Source organism: Trichomycterus rosablanca, chromosome 25 (assembly GCF_030014385.1).
Source record: "Trichomycterus rosablanca isolate fTriRos1 chromosome 25, fTriRos1.hap1, whole genome shotgun sequence".
Taxonomy (NCBI): Eukaryota; Metazoa; Chordata; class Actinopteri; order Siluriformes; family Trichomycteridae; genus Trichomycterus; species Trichomycterus rosablanca.
The window spans coordinates 16,943,265-16,965,054 of record NC_086012.1 but is presented as its reverse complement, the minus strand read 5'-3'; the positions used below and the strand labels follow the sequence as shown (position 1 = coordinate 16,965,054).

The 21,790-nt window shown below is 40.6% G+C and overlaps 2 protein-coding genes across 12 annotated transcripts in view; one reads left to right on the top strand and one right to left on the bottom strand.

Moving 5' to 3' along the window:
• dlg1b (discs large MAGUK scaffold protein 1b) overlaps positions 1 to 9,661 on the top strand; it is a 75,449-nt gene extending 65,788 nt beyond the window's left edge. For all 11 annotated transcript variants that reach the window (XM_062988083.1, XM_062988081.1, XM_062988079.1 and 8 more), the window contains 6 exons: positions 212 to 262; positions 1,386 to 1,487; positions 1,762 to 1,934; positions 2,084 to 2,193; positions 7,734 to 7,825; positions 8,274 to 9,661. In XM_062988083.1, coding sequence (XP_062844153.1) covers positions 212 to 262; positions 1,386 to 1,487; positions 1,762 to 1,934; positions 2,084 to 2,193; positions 7,734 to 7,825; positions 8,274 to 8,380 — 635 coding nt within the window. In that variant the 3' untranslated portion in view covers positions 8,381 to 9,661. The remainder of the gene's footprint in view (positions 1 to 211; positions 263 to 1,385; positions 1,488 to 1,761; positions 1,935 to 2,083; positions 2,194 to 7,733; positions 7,826 to 8,273) is intronic.
• A 1,203-nt stretch (positions 9,662 to 10,864) lies between these two features.
• On the bottom strand, positions 10,865 to 13,176 carry ncbp2as2 (NCBP2 antisense 2 (head to head)). The gene is made up of 2 exons (XM_062988137.1): positions 13,099 to 13,176; positions 10,865 to 11,588 (listed from the first exon to the last, which is right to left on the bottom strand). The coding sequence occupies exon 2, from the start codon at positions 11,579 to 11,581 to the stop codon at positions 11,279 to 11,281; it is 303 nt and encodes a 100-aa protein (XP_062844207.1). The 5' UTR covers positions 11,582 to 11,588; positions 13,099 to 13,176; the 3' UTR covers positions 10,865 to 11,278.
• Positions 13,177 to 21,790: the final 8,614 nt, after the last annotated feature.

Here is a 21,790-nt window from a genome sequence, read left to right as displayed (position 1 = left end):
TTAAAGCTTCAATCCTGCAATTCTGGAGTTAGAGGGACATCTGGTGGTCACAGATACCTACAAAATTTAAGAATTTGCTTGTCTACTTAACATATCAGCTGCTTTCACAACGTCACACTTCACCAAATGCTGAAGCACGATACAAGCAGCCAAACTTAAATAAAACCACCCCAGTTCTTCCTAATTATCATCTGTGTATCATCTCTCTCAGGTGGCCAGGAGGAGTACGTCCTATCATACGAGCCAGTGTGTCAGCAGGAAGGTAAGTGCGATGAATCAGCTCAGGTTTCTGATAACAAGCAGCTCAAATCTCATTTCCTGCCATATAATGTTTATTTGCAGTCTGAACAGCTTTAAATCACATTAAGTCTTTTGCATATCAGATGCAGGCCACACGTGTGGGATTTTACTTCCAATTAGGGTTGGATATTAGGGTGTGACTCAATCTGACCACTTTAATCAGATTTCATGTGGTTTCTGCACACAAAGCCTCACATTGTTTAGTGCGATGCAAACCTAAAATGTACTCATGAAGTCCTTATAATGTTCCACTGTGATGTTTTACATTTTAGTGTCGGTCGAGGCTTCTTAGTGCAAACCAGTGGTAAAACAGCATGGTAATACAGAGGTGTGGGGAAAAATTCACCTTAAAAGGGGTGTGTTTGTCTGGGATTTAACTGGATAAACAAATTCAGGATGCGCTTATAGAAATGAATCCTCACACTTTACTCACAAGGAAGTCTCATGTGTTCTGTACAAATGATGGTTTGAAAGATTCTGGCAGTTTAAAAAACACTATACAGTGGAACCTCGATTTAATGGACTAAAAAGGGGGAGCGATTGTCCGAAACAGCGAGGGTTTTTTTCCCAGGGAGTGCGAGAATATACGAAAACACAGCACTAAGGTCCACAAAAAGAGTTAAATGAACAACGTAAAGAGATATTTAAATATGTAACGTAAAATTGGTGTACTGTACTACTGGGGAGAAATTTTATTTACCTTCGCTTTTCCAGATTTTGTCCATTAAATGAAGGTCCGTTAAATGGAGGTTCCACTGTAAATATATATTTTATTTTAAGAAACAGCTGTTTTTAATTGTAATTTATCATAAGTTGATAAGTATTAACGATACGTTGGAAATTCATTATTTCTTACATTAACATGTATTGTGTATGTTTACTGATTATTACTTATAAGTTTAAAAGATTTAATATGTTAGATTAGCAGTTTAGTCTGGTGCTGTTACCCAATCCACATCCACAGGTTTTAGGTAAAACAGTGAAATCCATAAGCCCGCCTGTTAATGCAGCTTTATCTGATTGATCTTTGTGATCAGAATAAATGTAATTCTGCCTTTGTATTAATTCTAATTCTCCTTTGACAGTGAACTACTCTCGGCCGGTCATCATTCTGGGTCCAATGAAGGACAGAGTAAATGACGATCTGATATCAGAGTTCCCGGACAAATTCGGCTCCTGTGTTCCCCGTGAGTATCTCCAATATTTGTGCGTACAACAGTAGTGAATAATTTTGATATATTTAATAGAACAGCACGGTTCCCAACTGTGCAAATAAAACATGCACAGATAACTGGGTACAAGATCTCTGTATGATCTGTCCTGTATATCAACATGATCGTTTATTTATCTGAGAGCTTTAATGATGTCCTGAACTGCTGGACCTGCGATTATTTTGTTTTCTTTATAAAATAAGTTTGTGTGTGTGTGTTTAAAATGTGTCTGCTTCTTACCTGATCTCAGACACGACTCGGCCGAAGAGAGACTACGAGGTGGACGGGCGTGATTACCACTTCATGGTGTCTCGAGAGCAGATGGAGAGAGACATCCAGGAGCACAAGTTTATCGAGGCGGGCCAGTATAACAACCACCTGTACGGCACCAGCGTGCAGTCAGTACGAGAAGTGGCTGAAAAAGTAAGTAACATAATGACTGGGTAGAATTACTTCCTCTACCACGAGACCCTGCGGTATTTTTCTAATCCTGTAGACTGGAGAAACTGCAAATTACATTCAAGATGTACTGCTGTACTTCTTATTCTTTATTTGTTTGTTTTTGTCCGTAGGGTAAACACTGTATCCTGGATGTATCAGGTAATGCCATCAAAAGACTACAGGTTGCTCAGCTCTATCCCATCGCCATCTTCATCAAACCAAAATCAGTGGAGAACATCATGTGAGTGGTGAAACGAACACAAAGACTCTATCTGTCTGTCTGTCTGTCTGTCTGTCTGTCTGTCTGTCTCTATCTATCTACCTATCTATCTATCTCTATCTATCTATCTTATCTATCTATCTATCTATCTATCTATCTATCTATCTATCTATCTATCTACCTATCTGTCTATCTACCTATCTGTCTGTCTATCTGTCTATCTATCTATCTGTCTGTCTCTCTATCTATCTACCTATCTGTCTGTCTATCTATCTATCTATCTATCTATCTATCTATCTATCTATCTATCTATCTATCTACCTATCTGTCTATCTACCTATCTGTCTGTCTATCTGTCTATCTACAGTGTATCACAAAAGTGAGTACACCCCTCACATTTCTGCAAATATTTTGTTATATCTTTTCATGGGACAACACTATAGAAATAAAACTTGGATATAACTTAGAGTAGTCAGTGTACAACTTGTATAGCAGTGTAGATTTACTGTCTTCTGAAAATAACTCAACACACAGCCATTAATGTCTAAATAGCTGGCAACATAAGTGAGTACACCCCACAGTGAACATGTCCAAATTGTGCCCAAAGTGTCAATATTTGGTGTGACCACCATTATTATCCAGCACTGCCTTAACCCTCCTGGGCATGGAATTCACCAGAGCTGCACAGGTTGCTACTGGAATCCTCTTCCACTCCTCCATGATGACATCACAGAGCTGGTGGATGTTAGACACCTTGAACTCCTCCACCTTCCACTTGAGGATGCGCCACAGGTGCTCAATTGGGTTTAGTCCATCACCTTTACCTTCAGCTTCCTCAGCAAGGCAGTTGTCATCTTGGAGGTTGTGTTTGGGGTCGTTATCCTGTTGGAAAACTGCCATGAGGCCCAGTTTTCGAAGGGAGGGGATCATGCTCTGTTTCAGAATGTCACAGTACATGTTGGAATTCATGTTTCCCTCAATGAACTGCAGCTCCCCAGTGCCAGCAACACTCATGCAGCCCAAGACCATGATGCTACCACCACCATGCTTGACTGTAGGCAAGATACAGTTGTCTTGGTACTTCTCACCAGGGCGCCGCCACACATGCTGGACACCATCTGAGCCAAACAAGTTTATCTTGGTCTCGTCAGACCACAGGGCATTCCAGTAATCCATGTTCTTGGACTGCTTGTCTTCAGCAAACTGTTTGCGGGCTTTCTTGTGCGTCAGCTTCCTTCTGGGATGACGACCATGCAGACCGAGTTGATGCAGTGTGCGGCGTATGGTCTGAGCACTGACAGGCTGACCTCCCACGTCTTCAACCTCTGCAGCAATGCTGGAAGCACTCATGTGTCTATTTTTTAAAGCCAACCTCTGGATATGACGCCGAACACGTGGACTCAACTTCTTTGGTCGACCCTGGCGAAGCCTGTTCCGAGTGGAACCTGTCCTGGAAAACCGCTGTATGACCTTGGCCACCATGCTGTAGCTCAGTTTCAGGGTGTTAGCAATCTTCTTATAGCCCAGGCCATCTTTGCGGAGAGCAACAATTCTATTTCTCACATCCTCAGAGAGTTCTTTGCCATGAGGTGCCATGTTGAATATCCAGTGGCCAGTATGAGAGAATTGTACCCAAAACACCAAATTTAACAGCCCTGCTCCCCATTTACACCTGGGACCTTGACACATGACACCAGGGAGGGACAACGACACATTTGGGCACAATTTGGACATGTTCACTGTGGGGTGTACTCACTTATGTTGCCAGCTATTTAGACATTAATGGCTGTGTGTTGAGTTATTTTCAGAAGACAGTAAATCTACACTGCTATACAAGCTGTACACTGACTACTCTAAGTTATATCCAAGTTTCATGTCTATAGTGTTGTCCCATGAAAAGATATAATGAAATATTTGCAGAAATGTGAGGGGTGTACTCACTTTTGTGATACACTGTATCTGTCTGTCTCTATCTATCTATCTACCTATCTGTCTGTCTATCTGTCTATCTATCTGTCTGTCTCTATCTATCTATCTACCTATCTGTCTGTCTATCTATCTATCTGTCTCTATCTATCTATCTGTCTCTCTCTCTCTCTGTCTGTCTGTCTATCTATCTCTGTCTGTCTGTCTGTCTATCTATCTATCTATCTATCTATCTATCTATCTATCTATCTATCTGTCTCTATCTGTCTGTCTGTCTATCTATCTGTCTGTCTCTATCTACCTATCTACCTATCTGTCTGTCTATCTATCTGTCTGTCTGTCTCTATCTATCTACCTATCTGTCTATCTGTCTGTCTATCTGTCTATCTATCTGTCTCTATCTATCTATCTATCTATCTATCTATCTATCTATCTCTATCTATCTATCTGTCTGTCTATCTGTCTATCTACCTATCTGTCTCTATCTATCTATCTATCTATCTATCTATCTATCTATCTATCTATCTATCTACCTATCTGTCTATCTACCTATCTGTCTGTCTATCTGTCTATCTATCTGTCTGTCTGTCTCTATCTATCTACCTATCTGTCTGTCTATCTATCTGTCTCTATCTATCTATCTATCTACCTATCTGTCTATCTACCTATCTGTCTGTCTATCTGTCTGTCTCTATCTATCTATCTATCTATCTATCTATCTATCTATCTACCTATCTGTCTGTCTATCTGTCTATCTGTCTATCTATCTATCTATCTATCTATCTATCTATCTATCTATCTATCTATCTACCTATCTGTCTGTCTATCTGTCTATCTACCTATCTGTCTCTATCTATCTATCTATCTATCTATCTATCTATCTATCTATCTATCTATCTATCTATCTATCTACCTATCTGTCTATCTACCTATCTGTCTGTCTATCTGTCTATCTATCTGTCTGTCTGTCTCTATCTATCTATCTACCTACAGTGTATCACAAAAGTGAGTACACCCCTCACATTTCTGCAGATATTTAAGTATATCTTTTCATGGGACAACACTGACAAAATGACACTTTGACACAATGAAAAGTAGTCTGTGTGCAGCTTATATAACAGTGTAAATTTATTCTTCCCTCAAAATAACTCAATATACAGCCATTAATGTCTAAACCACCGACAACAAAAGTGAGTACACCCCTAAGAGACTACACCCCTAAATGTCCAAATTGAGCACTGCTTGTCATTTTCCCTCCAAAATGTCATGTGACTCGTTAGTGTTACTAGGTCTCAGGTGTGCATAGGGAGCAGGTGTGTTCAATTTAGTAGTACAGCTCTCACACTCTCTCATACTGGTCACTGAAAGTTCCAACATGGCACCTCATGGCAAAGAACTCTCTGAGGATCTTAAAAGACGAATTGTTGCGCTACGTGAAGATGGCCAAGGCTACAAGAAGATTGCCAACACCCTGAAACTGAGCTGCAGCACAGTGGCCAAGATCATCCAGCGTTTTAAAAGAGCAGGGTCCACTCAGAACAGACCTCGCATTGGTCGTCCAAAGAAGCTGAGTGCACGTGCTCAGCGTCACATCCAACTGCTGTCTTTGAAAGATAGGCGCAGGAGTGCTGTCAGCATTGCTGCAGAGATTGAAAAGGTGGGGGGTCAGCCTGTCAGTGCTCAGACCATACGCCGCACACTACATCAAATTGGTCTGCATGGCTGTCACCCCAGAAGGAAGCCTCTTCTGAAGTCTCTACACAAGAAAGCCCGCAAACAGTTTGCTGAAGACATGTCAACAAAGGACATGGATTACTGGAACCATGTCCTATGGTCTGATGAGACCAAGATTAATTTGTTTGGTTCAGATGGTCTCAAGCATGTTTGTCGGCAATCAGGTGAGGAGTACAAAGATAAGTGTGTCATGCCTACAGTCAAGCATGGTGGTGGGAATGCCATGGTCTGGGGCTGCATGAGTGCAGCAGGTGTTGGGGAGTTACATTTCATTGAGGGACACATGAACTCCAATATGTACTGTGAAATACTGAAGCAGAGCATGATCCCCTCCCTCCGGAAACTGGGTCGCAGGGCAGTGTTCCAGCATGATAATGACCCCAAACACACCTCTAAGACGACCACTGCTTTATTGAAGAGGCTGAGGGTAAAGGTGATGGACTGGCCAAGCATGTCTCCAGACCTAAACCCAATAGAACATCTTTGGGGCATCCTCAAGAGGAAGGTGGAGGAGCGCAAAGTCTCGAATATCCGCCAGCTCCGTGATGTCGTCATGGAGGAGTGGAAAAGCATTCCAGTGGCAACCTGTGAAGCTCTGGTAAACTCCATGCCCAGGAGAGTTAAGGCAGTTCTGGGAAATAATGGTGGCCACACAAAATATTGACACTTCAGGAACTTTCACTTAGGGGTGTACTCACTTTTGTTGCCGGTGGTTTAGACATTAATGGCTGTATATTGAGTTATTTTGAGGGAAGAATAAATTTACACTATTATATAAGCTGCACACAGACTACTTTTCATTGTGTCAAAGTGTCATTTTGTCAGTGTTGTCCCATGAAAAGATATACTTAAATATCTGCAGAAATGTAAGGGGTGTACTCACTTTTGTGATACACTGTACCTATCTGTCTGTCTATCTATCTATCTATCTATCTATCTATCTATCTATCTATCTATCTATCTATCTATCTATCTATCTATCTACCTATCTGTCTATCTACCTATCGGTCTGTCTATCTGTCTATCTATCTGTCTGTCTCTATCTATCTATCTATCTGTCTGTCTATCTATCTATCTATCTGTCTGTCTCTATCTATCTATCTATCTATCTACCTATCTGTCTGTCTATCTATCTACCTATCTGTCTGTCTCTATCTATCTATCTATCTGTCTATCTATCTGTCTGTCTCTATCTATCTATCTACCTATCTGTCTGTCTATCTACCTATCTGTCTGTCTCTATCTATCTATCTACCTATCTATCTACCTATCTGTCTGTCTTTCTGTCTATCTATCTGTCTCTATCTATCTATCTATCTATCTATCTATCTATCTATCTATCTATCTATCTATCTATCTACCTATCTGTCTATCTACCTATCTGTCTGTCTATCTGTCTATCTATCTGTCTGTCTGTCTCTATCTATCTACCTATCTGTCTGTCTATCTGTCTATCTATCTGTCTGTCTCTATCTATCTATCTACCTATCTGTCTGTCTATCTATCTGTCTCTATCTATCTACCTATCTGTCTGTCTATCTGTCTATCTATCTGTCTGTCTGTCTCTACCTATCTGTCTGTCTATCTATCTGTATATCTGTTTATCTATCTGTCTTGTTTATCTATCTATCTGTCTGTCTATCTGTCTATCTATCTGTCTGTCTGTCTCTCTATCTATCTACCTATCTGTCTATATGTCTGTCTGTCGTCTGTCAGTCTATCTATAGCCATATATCTGTCTGTCTGTCTGTCTGTCTGTCTATATGGCTGTCATCTATCTGTCTATCTCTCTATCTGTATGTCTGTCTATGTATCTATCTATCTGTTCAGACTTTGTTTTTTGTAGGTTGTAACAGGTGTGTGTGTGTGTGTGTGTGTGTGCGTGTGTGTGCATGAGACAGGGAGATGAACAGGAGGCTAACAGAGGAGCAGGGCAGAAAAACGTACGACAGAGCCATGAAGCTGGAGCAAGAGTTCACCGAGCACTTCACAGGTTAGTCCCTCAATAATGCTACTAACTAACAGCTTAGTTCTGAACATGCATACAGACGAACATGTGCTGCCTTTAAATCAGCACGCGTGTGGTAAGGTGCCTGACAGTATTAAAGCTCCTTTAATACAACCACAGATTTCCATAGACACACTATAATCTTGTGGAAAGCCTTCACAAACATTGAAGTTATACAAGCTCAGGGTCAAGTGTCCACATACTTCTGGTCCTCACTGTACATAAAGCCACCTTAATGAATTTTCACCCACTAATTGAGTAATAGGACCTCAGATTTCTACGTGTGCCTGTGAAAGAAAATCTGTTCATATGATTTGTGTGTGTGTGTGTGTGTGTGTGTGTGTGTGTGTGTGTGTGTGTGTGTGTGTGTGTGTGTGTGTGTGTGGCTCCTTTTCATGGACTCACATGTAAATACACTGTGTGTGTGTTTCAGCCATCGTCCAGGGCGACACGCTGGAGGAAATCTACGATCAAGTCAAACAGATCATCGAGGAGCAGTCTGGACCATACATATGGGTACTATCCAAGGAGAAGCTATGAAGAGGTCCACCCCCCCCCCTGTTGTCTTTTATTTATTTTATTTCCTATTTTATTTTTTTTGTTAACAATTTAATCCCCGACGCTTCACTGTCGCCCCCCAAATTCAGCTCACAGTCTCATCACCTCTCCGAGATCTTCGACAGGTGTCCCACAAGGCTGGGTATGACGTCCCCCTTTGAGATCTCCTGCTTCCAGTTCTTAGAGATCAGGGGGGTTTTTGTTCCAGCCCAGATGCATTAGCAGATGTGTAGAAGCGGTACAGTTCCTTAATGTTTAAGGGAGGTTTTTTTTTTTTTTACAGAAGAAGAGACAAACGGACTGAGCTGAACCATTTTTTTTTCATTGTGTAAGTTTATACCAGGGTGCGAGTCTCAGGCATTAGAGTCGTAAAATCGCCGGGGTAAAAAATGACACGAAGCAAACCTTTGCACGTAATAGCTTTAAGAGCATGTCGTCTTTATCTTCTTTTTACCATAGTACGACATTTTCATACATGATTCTTCCTCCAAGCATCCAAGCTTTGTTTTTAACACGTCACATTCATCAGCGTGAAACTGTTACCTTTATGTTTTTTAATTTCCTCATTTTTAATGACGTCTTACATCCAGTTTATCATTTTTAACGTAGGAAAGTCTGCCATTTGTAAGGAACTGCCATGTTGTGTACATTTGTGGCCTAAATTGCCATCGTGTACCCGAGAGAATTTATTGTACAATGAAATTAACAGATATTTAACCCTCCATGAACTGCCTATTTTGTTATAATAAAGTCTCTAGTGAATTTTACTTACGCACTAGTACTATGGGAGTTATTTTCTTTACATTAAGACGTATATAAAGAGAGGAATTTTACAGACTTATATAATATGGATATATATCTATTTTTCCCTTCTTTCCTTTGGCCTTCTTTATTTTCCTATACTGAATGATTCTCACATCAACATAAAGCATGGAGTCGAGTGTGCCAGCTTGAGCGAGACCGATGCCGGCCGTCTGTGCCGGGGTGTTTACGCTCGCAGACCCCTAGAAACAAACCCGGCTCTGTTGGTCAAGCGTCGATTCAGGTCCTCTGCTTTCCCAAGAGAGGGCACGCCGTTCTCTCCACTGGACTGTTTTCTATCGAGACCGATGGCTCTACCGCCTCAGCTCTGCTTTTCAGGAACACTTTGGGACTGTAAAACAATAAATCCATGTAAATAACCTACTGATCTGATTCATTCCATCGATCCGAACGAACCAGAGCGGCTAATTCAACAAATAAAACGGTTTCTCACACAGACAAGCGTGGTGTGGATTTCTTTTCATTTATTTAGGAAGACATTGAAGTCTGAACCCTGATGCATTTGTACATGGTTAGAAACAGACATTCTGCTTAACCAGACTGGCAAACACAAGGCAAGAGATCCGAGACCATTCGGACTCCTCCACATCAGTCTGATTCCTCCACAGGTTTTCTGTGGGGTTGACCGTTAAGAGAACTGGAATGGTCTTGTTTTTGTGTAAATTCTGAGGTGTTCTTGGGCTCGGTGTTCTGCTAGAAGATCCAACCTGGTTTGTATTTTATAATACGTGATGCCTTGTATCTAAACCAGCTGTCCAGGGTCTTTGGAAGAAAAAAACAGCCCTATGACACAACATATCCACCACCATGCTTCACAGTGAGGTCCTTCTCTACATGGCTATCTTTGTGTCTGCTGTTCATTGCCAGATATTTCTGTTTTGATCCATGGTTCCACTAAAAGCTCCTGTGTGTCTCTTTATATTTATATATATATAAACTCCAGTGAAACATGAATCCCTGGCTGACCATTTGTAGTCAGTTACTAATGGGATTATACTTGTTAGATTTTATTGTAAGAGACCAGGATAAAGTGAAACAAAGGGAAAAAAGTGGAAGTGTTAAAGTAGCATGAGATTTATGGCAGATTTATTATTACCAGCATGTTAATCATTGTACTGGTGCGGCTTGAAGGCTCACTGGGTAGCGCTGTCGCCTCCCAGCAAGAAGCTCCTGTGTTCGATTCCCAGGTGGAGCAGTCTGGGTCCTTTCTGTGTGGAGTTTGCATGTTCTCCCCTTGTCTCCAGGAGCTCCGGTTTCCTCCCACAGTCCAAAGATGTGTACGTGAGGTAAATTGGAGATACAAAACTGGCCGTGATGGTTTTTAGTATTGATCTCGAACTGATAAAGTGTAAAACATCACCTTAAAATCTACACTGAACTGGATCATTTCTCATATAATAAACAGAAGTACAACACACCGAGAACACATCTGTTTTTTAGACAAACTGGGTTGTCTTGGGTTTTTGGCCTGCATTACTGTACTTGTACTTTCTGCTTCATACTGTAATCACATGACTTTACTGGCTCAAATTATTATTTTTTTTACCTAAAGTTGAAGTTAAAGTGAATTCACATAAGATTAACCGAGGTCCATCTGAAGTGATCGTGACTCAGTAACTTAAGGAAACTGAAAAACAGCCAATATTTCATTATATCGATTTATTTATTTACATTATAGATCCATTGTTTACTTGAACTGTATTTAGAAGTAACTCCTTTGGTTGCCACTTCCATTTTCATTAAAAACATAGACGCTCAAGCATATGATAAGCATACTCTTTCAAAGACCCTAGTGTCCAGGACTAATGCCCTATACTTTCTGGTGAACAATACACCGGGAGCAAACCTCACTACAATACACTGAACCTGCCAATTATTTTTATTTGATTTGATGGGTATTAAACTGTACTGGGGAAAAGTGGAATCATCCAGGCACAAACTTTCACATCTAATTATTAATTCTAAGCCATTCAGATTCATTTCTCAGTGATCAGAACAGATCCATGAACTGGAGGTAACTGTGTAGATTAAACGTCTCTTATTTGATCTGCGTGTGTATCACTTTTTGTCTTTGATGTGTCGGGAATGCTCTTTGATCTCCCTGATGAAAGTGTCCCGGACCCGTGCAGCTCTCTGACCCGCGTCTCTGGCGCTGCCCGGTACCTTTGCCGTTTCCTCACGGATCTGTCGTACCGTGTCTGATTTTAGGAGTTTGGTGGATGCGTCCTGTCCGGCGATCTGCGCCCGGGTGATGACGGAGGCGGTGATTTGAGCGGCACGTCTGATGGGCCTGGACTCGGCCAGTTTCTCCACCAGCTGAGCATTGTTTATCAGAGTGTATAAAAGCTTCTGAAGCACCATCGTTCACCTGGACAACAATCACACAACCAGACAATATTCATACAATCATCTAGGGGTCTGCAGCTCAGTAAATAATAATACTTAACACGTGGAAATATAAAGAAACTTGTATTCATGACTAAACTCCAAAAAATATAAAACATAATTAAACATTTATGGTTTCCACCTCTATTTGTGGGTATAGCAGGCTCCACTCCAGGCTCTGGGAGGGTGGGAAAGAATTTGGGAGGGTGGGAAAGAATCAAGAGTAGCCAAAGGAAACCCACACAGACACAAAAAGAACATGTCAAACTCCTCACAGGCAGTAACCAGGGGACCAAACCTAACATGAGAAGGAGCAATAGGCAGCTCAATGTCTCATTGGGTAGCGCCCAGGATTTGATTCCCAGGTGAAGCGGCCTGGGTCCTTTCTGTGTGGAATTTGCATGTTCTCCATATGTCTACGTGGGTTTCCTCCAACAGTACAAAGACATGTAAGTTAAATGGACTGAAGATTTGATAGTGAACTTGAAATGATAGATCACGGGTGAAAAACATCTTCAACTCCCGATAAACCAAGAGTCACATTTTATTATCCCAATCGCCAAGAAATATGGGGGTTAGGCTGGTTGTTAATGGTTTAGTGAGGTTGTGGATGCTGGTCAGGCTGGTCTGTAATGGTTGTTAATGGTTTAGTGAGGTTGTGGATGCTGGTCAGGCTGGTCATTAATGGTTTAGTGAGGTTGTGGATGCTGGTCAGGCTGGTCTGTAATGGTTGTTAATGGTTTAGTGAGGTTGTGGATGCTGGTCAGGCTGGTCATTAATGGTTTAGTGAGGTTGTGGATGCTGGTCAGGCTGGTCTGTAATGGTTGTTAATGGTTTAGTGAGGTTGTGGATGCTGGTCAGGCTGGTCTGTAATGGTTGTTAATGGTTTAGTGAGGTTGTGGATGCTGGTCAGGCTGGTCTGTAATGGTTTAGTGAGGTTGTGGATGCTGGTCAGGCTGGTCTGTAATGGTTGTTAATGGTTTAGTGAGGTTGTGGATGCTGGTCAGGCTGGTCTGTAATGGTTGTTAATGGTTTAGTGAGGTTGTGGATGCTGGTCAGGCTGGTCTGTAATGGTTGTTAATGGTTTAGTGAGATTGTTCATGCTGGTTAGGCTGGTCCTTGGTCTTTTTAGAAGGGTTGGGATGCTGGTCAAGCATGCGGTTCTCTAACTGGGGTCCGGTGTGATATTTCTCCTAACTGTGAACTGAATGACAGACTCGTTTGATGAATACAGGTGAAGTATTTTGATATAAACAACCTTCTGTTTTTTGTTATAGTATTATAATAACAACAATATTAAATATTAAAACTGTGTTCACATCGCTGATGGGCTTTACGGTATAAAAATGTCCAACACCAGGAACTAAAGGAACCAAACCAGCTTAATGTGATATTAGGTACAATCACTCACACACACACTAACACTGTTATCCACCAAACCCTCGTGTTTACCGCCTGTATTTAATAACAATCAGAAATAAAAACAATCTGACCTGTTCTGTGTTCAAGGTCCTGATCGAATATTCTGAGCTCGATTAGCCGGTGTGGTATCATATACCGAGTCCGTTGAATTCGCGCACCTCTTTGCTTCGTGTTGCGATATGTTGAATAATCTGGATAGTTAATCTAGATAGAACAACCACTTATGTTAACACATACAGAGTTAAAACAGTAAACTACAACCGGCTTCTAAATTCTTAGAAAAGTGTAAGTGTTTTTTTTAAATCAGGCGAATAATAAGGCTACCACAGGGGTCTTCGATGGGCAAGATTTGCAGCGGTGCATTATCTGATGCAACACTGAAAGCGTGCTACCGGTTCAGTCAGGTTTGATGAAAACAGCGCCTCCTGTCGGTAAAGTGTAATAACAATAATCAACTAATAATCTAAAGATTATAGTCATTATAATTATTAATCTGTTTTTTTGTATATATATTTGTTTATTGATTCCTTTATGACCAGGGAAGCGGTTGGTCCGGTGCCTCTCGAAAGTACTTACACAATTAACTGACACTGACACTCATTTATTCTCACAGAGTCTCACGTTTAGTCTAATTTACTTTTACACTTGCACTGTCACTCATTCACTCTTACACACTCACACTCTCATTCACAAACTCTCTCTCGCTCGCTCTTTATATATATATATATATATATATATATAGAGAGAGAGAGAGAGAGAGAGAGAGAGAGAGATAGAGAGAGAGAGATTGGTTTTTCCTGCTTTCTCAAAGTAAAGTGCTTTTATAAGCTGAAATTGCATAAATTGAACCCCCAGTGAAAGAAATTAAGACTAACACAATAAAAGCAATAATAATATGATAAATACACAACCTACAGAGAGTGGAAACCCTAGCTAACAATGCTGGAGTTTTAAAAACATTTACAGTCAGCAGAAAACCAGACCAACAACATCAACTGTGTCCTCATTAAATAACCATTTTTTAAATTTCTCTTCTTCATTAATATAGTTTTATATGTTTCTTACTAGCAGTTATTTTATACAACTGAATTTGCATGTAACCTTGGACTGAGTCCTGCTGTAGTCTTGTGTAGATTTAATTTCTATAAACCTAATTACAGAGCAGCTGCAGGTTCTGTGTGACAGACTGACCGACTCTGTACTACGTGTACTTTTAATTTATACACAGATGCAGATAAGCCATGTTTTACTAACAGCTTCTTCATCTGCCCTGGTGCTGCACAGATACTCTATCTGCTCAACACACAGTCTGACATTTTGTGACCCTTCAGGGGTGAATTGGGTCCCTCCCTATAGATCTGGCGGAGGATTTATGTGCTGTAGTGGTGTGGTAGGTGGAAAGGGACCGGCTATATGTAAAAAACGTTTTAAGGCCAGGGTGGGGCGAATGTTTATCTCAACCTTGTTTAATTTGAGTGGCCTCCTACTTTCCTTTTTTTTTCTTTTTTTTTTTTACAAATGTGTCGCTTCTTTTCCTACCGTCCTTTCTTCCTTTAGACAGTGAAAATAAAAGATTGTTGCAACTCCGCTTCCTTTAGAGGATTGAAACAGAATCCAACAAAAGTTTGTAGATGACCGCCTGATAGTTCAGCCGAGAATTACAACTACTTAATTATCTTTTCACCTCCACATGTAGCAGATCTGTAAAGCCATGCTTTGTTCTTTATGGAAATACATCCTCTAACCCGAGATCTGACATCAATTTTACAAAACAAAAAACACTCTTATAAACCCCTGTAACACCTAAAACCTAAAACATAAGTTCAACAATGTACACTTTTAAACCTTTAAAGAAAACAGCAACTTGGGCCTGATCTTGATTTCTGGTTCTGTATGTATGTAAAGTTTTAGCATACGTGGGTTTCCTTTGGGTGCTCTGGTTTCCTACAACCTCTAAAAACATGACAGTAGGTGGAATGGCTGCTCTGCTCTGTCAAAGTATTTATTGTGCCACATGTTTCTGGGTAGCACTGGACCCACTGCCTCCCTGATCAGCATGAATCAGTTATTAAAGATCAGTGGATAAATGAAAGTCTCATGAAAGTTTCATGTAAATGTTTTGTGTTAATGCCAAACAGTAATTTTTACAGAACGAGGGATTAATTGTTTGTTTACTAAGATTTACTCACACGAATACAAGCAACATTACAAATCCCTCCATAATTTACCTCTCAAACACTCTGTGACATCAAGAGTCAAGTGGATAAATCCACAGCAGGGTGTAATTAGAGGGTAGATTGAGGCAAGTGAGGGAATAATAACACAGCTGTATTCCCATCATGCATGTTTGTTTATCAGAATCAGAATCAGCTTTATTTGCCAAGTATGTTTACACACACAAGGAATTTGTTTCCGGCTGTTGTTAGTTCTTCAATTTACAAACAATACAATATACAGACAAGACTATATGTAGACAATGTACACATTTACATTTTCAGCAGAATTTGCAATTGAATCCTGTTTCATACCGTCCAGCTTTATACTAACTATAGTTCTGTATTTTTATTTGCCGCTGCTAATTCACTCTGAAGTGTTCAAACCGGCAGGTGTAAATCTCAGCAGAGCCACTGACCTGTCCGGTCGTCAACACAATAAACACGATTCGCCGTGTTTGAGGGAGGGAGGGTCGTATGGGGTCTCTTAATGCTGCCGCTTCGATATGTGATCTCCAGAATTCCCATATTTGTGCATTACAAATTTGGAGCCATATAAAAATGAAATCCTATCCTTCCCAGCTCATTGGTTAAAGGACTGGACTAGTAATCAGAAGGTTGCTGGTTTAAGTCTCATATCTGTGTGGTTGCAACTGTTTGTTCAGCTTTAAGAGAAAAGTGACCAAGTGTCCACTACTGGCCCAAAATGATATTGATACTGTACATAACCATCAGGTTGATGAACGTTCCATTCTAACAGACTGGCTGCTCCAGGTTGCCCTCAGGTGTGAGTGAATGACTGAGTGAATGACTGAGTGAATGTGTGAATGAATGAGTCTGTGATGTTCTGGCATCCTTTGCTGGGTGTATTCCTGCCTTGCAACTAGTATTTTCAGATGGTGCTGGACTCACCGCGACCTGACCAGAACAAAGAGATCAATGTAAAAATGAAAATATGAGTGAATGCATTATATAATATATAACATTACATTATTACATCAGGTGCTTAGGTGGCACAGAGGTCAAAGTACACTAGCCCACTACTCTTGAGATCTGGAGATCCAGGATTTTAATCTTAGCAGTGCTATCGGCCAGTCAGGCATCTTCATAGACATAGTTGGGTAAGGTTTAAGGTTTTTAAAGAGTCATTGGGAGGCACACTTAGCAGTGCGCTCTCAGTGCCGGTCCAAAGCATCCGGAGAAAAAGCATCCGGAGTAAAAACTGTGCCAAGTCTGTTACAGGAAAAACCTAAAGTACAAGAAATAAAACTTTATTATTATTATTATTTTAACATCAACGTGAGAAGAATTTCCCCAGGTGGAAAACCCCAAACCTGCTGTATTTAAGCTCAGAAGCACTGAGATGGAAACGGAAGTGTGGAAACGTGATGGATTAAATGTTTTATATTTTTAAACATAAAAAAGGTTTAAGGTTTTTAAAGAGAAAAAGCTTCCCGTTAAATATGAGCCTAAAATGATTGTTGGCAGAAGATGTGCAACATGATCTTTACCACCTGCTGACGTTTCTCATTACACACCCTCTTTGGGTTTATTTTCATATTAAACCAGGATTAAAATAATAGCAGGTATAAAGTGCAGCTGTGTTTCCCGCTCTGGACTTGAAGTTCAGGGTATTTAAGCATTTCAGAACATCTCACTAAAGGTCCTGCATGTTTACCAACCATCATCTAGTTTGATGAAAGCACTGTACTGTTCTTTTATTTCATTTTTATCAACCGCTTTATACTGGTCAGGGTCACAGCAGGTCTGGTTTCACCAGGAAACTGTGGAGGATTTCGTCCAATCATGTCTGTGTTTGTTTGTTTGTTTGTTTTGTTTATTAGGATTTTAACGTCATGTTTTACACTTTGGTTGCATTCATGACAGGAACGGTAGTTACTCATTACACAAGATTCATCAGTTCACAAGGTTATATCAAACACAGTCATGGACAATTTAGTATCTCCAGTTCACCTCACTTGCACGTCTTTGGCCTGTGGGAGGAAACCGGAGCACTGGGAGGAAATCCACACAGACACGGGGAGAACGTGCAAACTCCACCCAGAAAGGACCCGGACCGCCCCACCTGGGATCATGTCTGTGTGGATGCCTGGTCAGCAGATATAGCTGTGGTGGGCTTGCGTAATGGACCACAGCTGCATCCGAGTGCCGCCTACTGTTCTGTTAACCATAAGATCTACAGACTGGTCATGAACTCACTCCTGTAGAAGCATATTGCTGTTTTTATTATTATTAGGTACAGTTGACATCCTGTCATCTGTTTGGGTCTTCAGGCTTCTTAATGGCTCTTAATGGTTAAAATTAGAGCTTTAGTTTATTTATCTAGACTTTGAGTGAGTGTCTGGGTTTGATTTGGTCGAGGATCCATTTGGTCATCTTTCTTGAAGTACAAGAAGGTCTCAAAAGTCTTTGATTGCTGGGTTTACATAAGAATAAATCACTAAAAGCCAAACGGGTGTTTTGTACAGTGTTGTCAAGGACAGGATTTAGTCAGAAAGATAAATCTGGATCTGGTTTTGTCCCTGTAGTCACTCATATAATTTCCTCAGTAGGTTTGCTTGAGTAAGCAGAAAACCACTTATCAGGAAGGTTTTGAGATAAAGCTTTTCTCTGCAGTGTCCCTCACCGGATCCTCAAACCTCTGGTTTCAACAACATCCACTGTCTTATATTTCAGGACACCTGCTGTTTTGTGAGCGCTGACAATAGAGCAGCTAAAGAATATCACTTTCTGAACCGTAACCTATCACCTGGTTCACACAGACATGCTGCTGCTGCAGGAAAATGTTTGTGAAGTGATTAGAATTACGTGGATTTCTTCACTGAAATGTCGTCCATGCTTTTGTTCTCGGCATTTATAGGAGGCTTATATCCAAAGCAGCTTACAATTGGGATCGAACACAATGCAACCTGGTGGTGGTGGGGCTTGAACCATGAACCAGAATCTTCTGATAGGTAGACCAGTACCTCATTTACTCAGGTACCACTGCTTTACGTGTTAGCTCATCCAGTAGTTCAGCAGTGAGCCACATTAAGAGTTGTGTCCTGTGTTGCCATTTTGGCCATCAGAGGGGGCGCAGAGGCACAGATGACTGATGTTTTTTCCTAATTGACAATTACCTGAGCCTCATGATGGTTAATTCGCTTCAAGTGGAAGTTTTTCTATATATCATGGTCTCCTCCTCTTCCTCTTTTTCTCTCTGTTTACAAACCTGCTGATTTTCTGAAACCGTGATATCAGGCTGCTCAGTCCCATCCAGTGTGTCGCAACAAACACACTGACAACAAAACCTAATACCAGCTGTGAAGCATGGTGGAGGAAGGATCATGAATTAGTGCTTAAACATCTTGCACTCATTAAAGGAAAACAAAATTCTAAGTTTGCAGTTGTAGTTTAGTGGTTAAGGTACTGGACTAGTAATCGAAAGGTCGCTGGTTCAAACCCAACCACTGACAAGTTGCCACTGTTGGGCCCTGAGCAAGTCTCTTAACCCTCAATTGCTTAGACAATATACTGTCACAGTACAGCACTGTATTTTGCAATAAAGACATTCGTTATTCTGCTAAATTTGACTTATGTGCACATTTAATTTTCTAATGTTCAAACTAATTTTATATCAAAACTACAGTAAGAAATATTTAAAGTTGCCCACTGTGGATGGCATAAAGCATCTGAGGGGTGAAAGAAGCATTTTCATAGCCCGTTCCATCTCATTCTCAGCTGCGTGGTCTACATGTGAGACCCAGATAAGAGGCCGTTCCCAGAAAGTACGTGCGCACAGTTGGGCTGGGGAGGGATGAACCTCACTGATAATGTTCAGAGGAAAAGGTGGGATAGTAGCCGTAAACGTGTGTGTGTGTGTGTGTGTAGAAACGTTGTGAATGGGTAGTGTGATGCCCGTTGCTGTGAGGCTGTCACCTTGAACAGCAGCAGATCCTCTTCGGTGAAGGTTGTGATGTTTTTTAAACTGGTTGTGGTGTCTGTGGCTGAAATTCCTGAACTCTACCGAACCCCACCTACACAAACACAGACGTCTGACCCACTGCACACACATGGCTACTGGAAATTAATAGTCAGTAATTTATTAATAAATTCATTTTTTTAAACTGGGTTGCTTTGTGTCCAGCACCAACCACTGCATTGCCGGGCAAGACACACCCACACACATTTATTTATTTATTAGTTAATCAGACCCAAAGGTAATTAACAGAAGTCTGTCTTGCAGACTGGACTGAAGGCAGAGCATTTGGAACCAGGTCCTTAGGTTCCACGTTACTGAATTCTATTATCACTGAATTTTAGCGCTGTTTGTTGGCCATGAAATAAGAAACCAGCGATGAGTCGAATCATGTAGATGAACTATAGAAAAGAAGAGAATGCCTTTATTGTCATATATACATGTACATTTGTACAGTAGAATGAATTCCTTTTTTTTTTGCATATCCCAGCTTGTTTGGAAGTTGGGGTCAGAGCACAGGGTCAGTCACTGTGCAAAGTCCTTGAAGCTGAAAGGGTTAAGGGCCTTGCTCGAGGGCCCAACAGTGGCTGCATGGCTCTACTCACTAGGCTACCACTGTCACTAACTATTTAACTATTTAGACTCTTTACGCTCGGAGAATGTAGTGGAAGCAGAAACGCTTCTTTCTTGCTTTACAGCCTCCAAGTCCATAGTGATACAAAGCTTGCTTGACTGTGAACAGTGTCTCCTAAGCTCCAGCAGCTTCAAATTCATTATAGACATGTTTTTTAACCCCAGAAGAAATTTTCTGTCAGTAGAACTTGACAAAAGATGCAATGCTTGAATGAGAATTGGCAAGAATAAAGATGAAACAGATGACTAGTAAATATTTAACTGATAACACATTAAGGCTGTATGATATGATTTTTACCTCCTCTTACCTTCAACAAAATTGCTGTAAAGTCATTTGCAGGTCTTGATAAGATTTGCCAGCTTTGGAGTGTATGCAAAGTTCGTTATCGCAATAATATCATAAAAAACAGCTTTATTCCTGCCAATTCTAGTTTGAATGTTGCAATAAAAAAACAACAATAGCTACATTCAAACTAATCTTGTTAATATGAGCACAGAGAAGTTACCAGCTATAGTTAATCATAATTACTGATGAGGAATTAGAAGCTAAGAGCACAAATCTAAATTAGATTATAGAACATCACCAAATAAATATTGTAAGATACTGTTTGAGTGAATACCCAGTATAATCCTAAACAATACATTACAAATCCTGAATCTCTTTCACCTTCAACTCTTCTTTTTTTCAGTGAGTTGGTTTTTCTTATAATTTGTTCAGACAGAAAAACAGAGCTTCAGTTTGGTTATCTGGGCTTTGAGTAAGTGGTTGGGTTTGGTTTGTTAGGGGAGCTTTTTGATTGTCTTTCTTGACGTTTAAGGTGGTCTCAAAAGTCTTCGATTGCTGGGTGTACATAAGAATAAATACATAAATATGTCATATCTACATTACATACATGTCACTTACCTTTGACTTGAGAAATGAACATGAGAATTTCCAGTCTTGTCTCATGTGAAAAACAATTAACAGAAGAACCTTGTAATTACAGGAGCAGGTTTCAGGCTCTTAAACCCATGTGAACGGATGGATGTGTATAAACAGAGCAGGATAAACAGAGCAGAAACGCTCCCTCAGGTGCACGCTTTACCTGGATGATCTGAAAATAACTGTTTACATGTTCAGGGTGAAAATACAACGTTTGGTTGCAGCGCGGTGTGTGGGTTTGTTTTGTGAAATCAGACGGTGAGAAGAAACACTGGTAATTATTAGTGCTGAGGTGAGGATTAGGACTAAGATTGGTGCACATGTGAATAGTGTGTGGCCCCTAAAAGCTGCAGTAGCTCATTCACTACCATATATACACTGAGTCCAAATATGGGACCTCTGTACCTGTGCCCAGAACAAATGTTGATCAATTTTCAAAATTATTTTACTGTTGCAGCGCCAGATTATGACAACTGATTCCCTAGGATTTACCTAGAAACTTTATGTGTTAACCGATGGGTCTAGAGTTTAGGTATTAGTGCCAGTGGCATGGGTAACTGGCACCAACAATGAGTGGTGCATGTGAATTTTGAAGCAACATATGCTGCCATCTACGTTCTTGCGTATTTTAGCATGACAATCCCAAGCCAGCATGTGTTACATAATAAAGAGTGTAGGTGCTAGACTGACCTGCCTGCAAATATTTGCTTTAACAGCCTCCACTCTTTTGGAAAGGCTTGACACTAGACTTGGAAACAGATTTGGTTCTAATTCATCCCAAAGGTGTTTAGTGGGGTTGCGGTTGAGCTGAATGGTCCACCTGGACCATTTATGGATCTTGATGGGAACGAGGCATGTATTTCATTGCATTTTATTTCATAAAATTGATTTTATACAGCTGTTAGTGATTTTGTACAGCTGTTAGTGATTTTATACAGCTGTTTTATAACTCTTTAACTGGGTGGGGGGGCACATGATTGGTAATATAGTGGATCATTAATATCAGGTAAGAGTTA

Coding starts and splice junctions, on each gene's coding strand:
- ncbp2as2 (XM_062988137.1), bottom strand. CDS start 11,581: ATGGTGCTTCAGAAGCTTTTATACACTCTGATAAACAATGCTCAGCTG.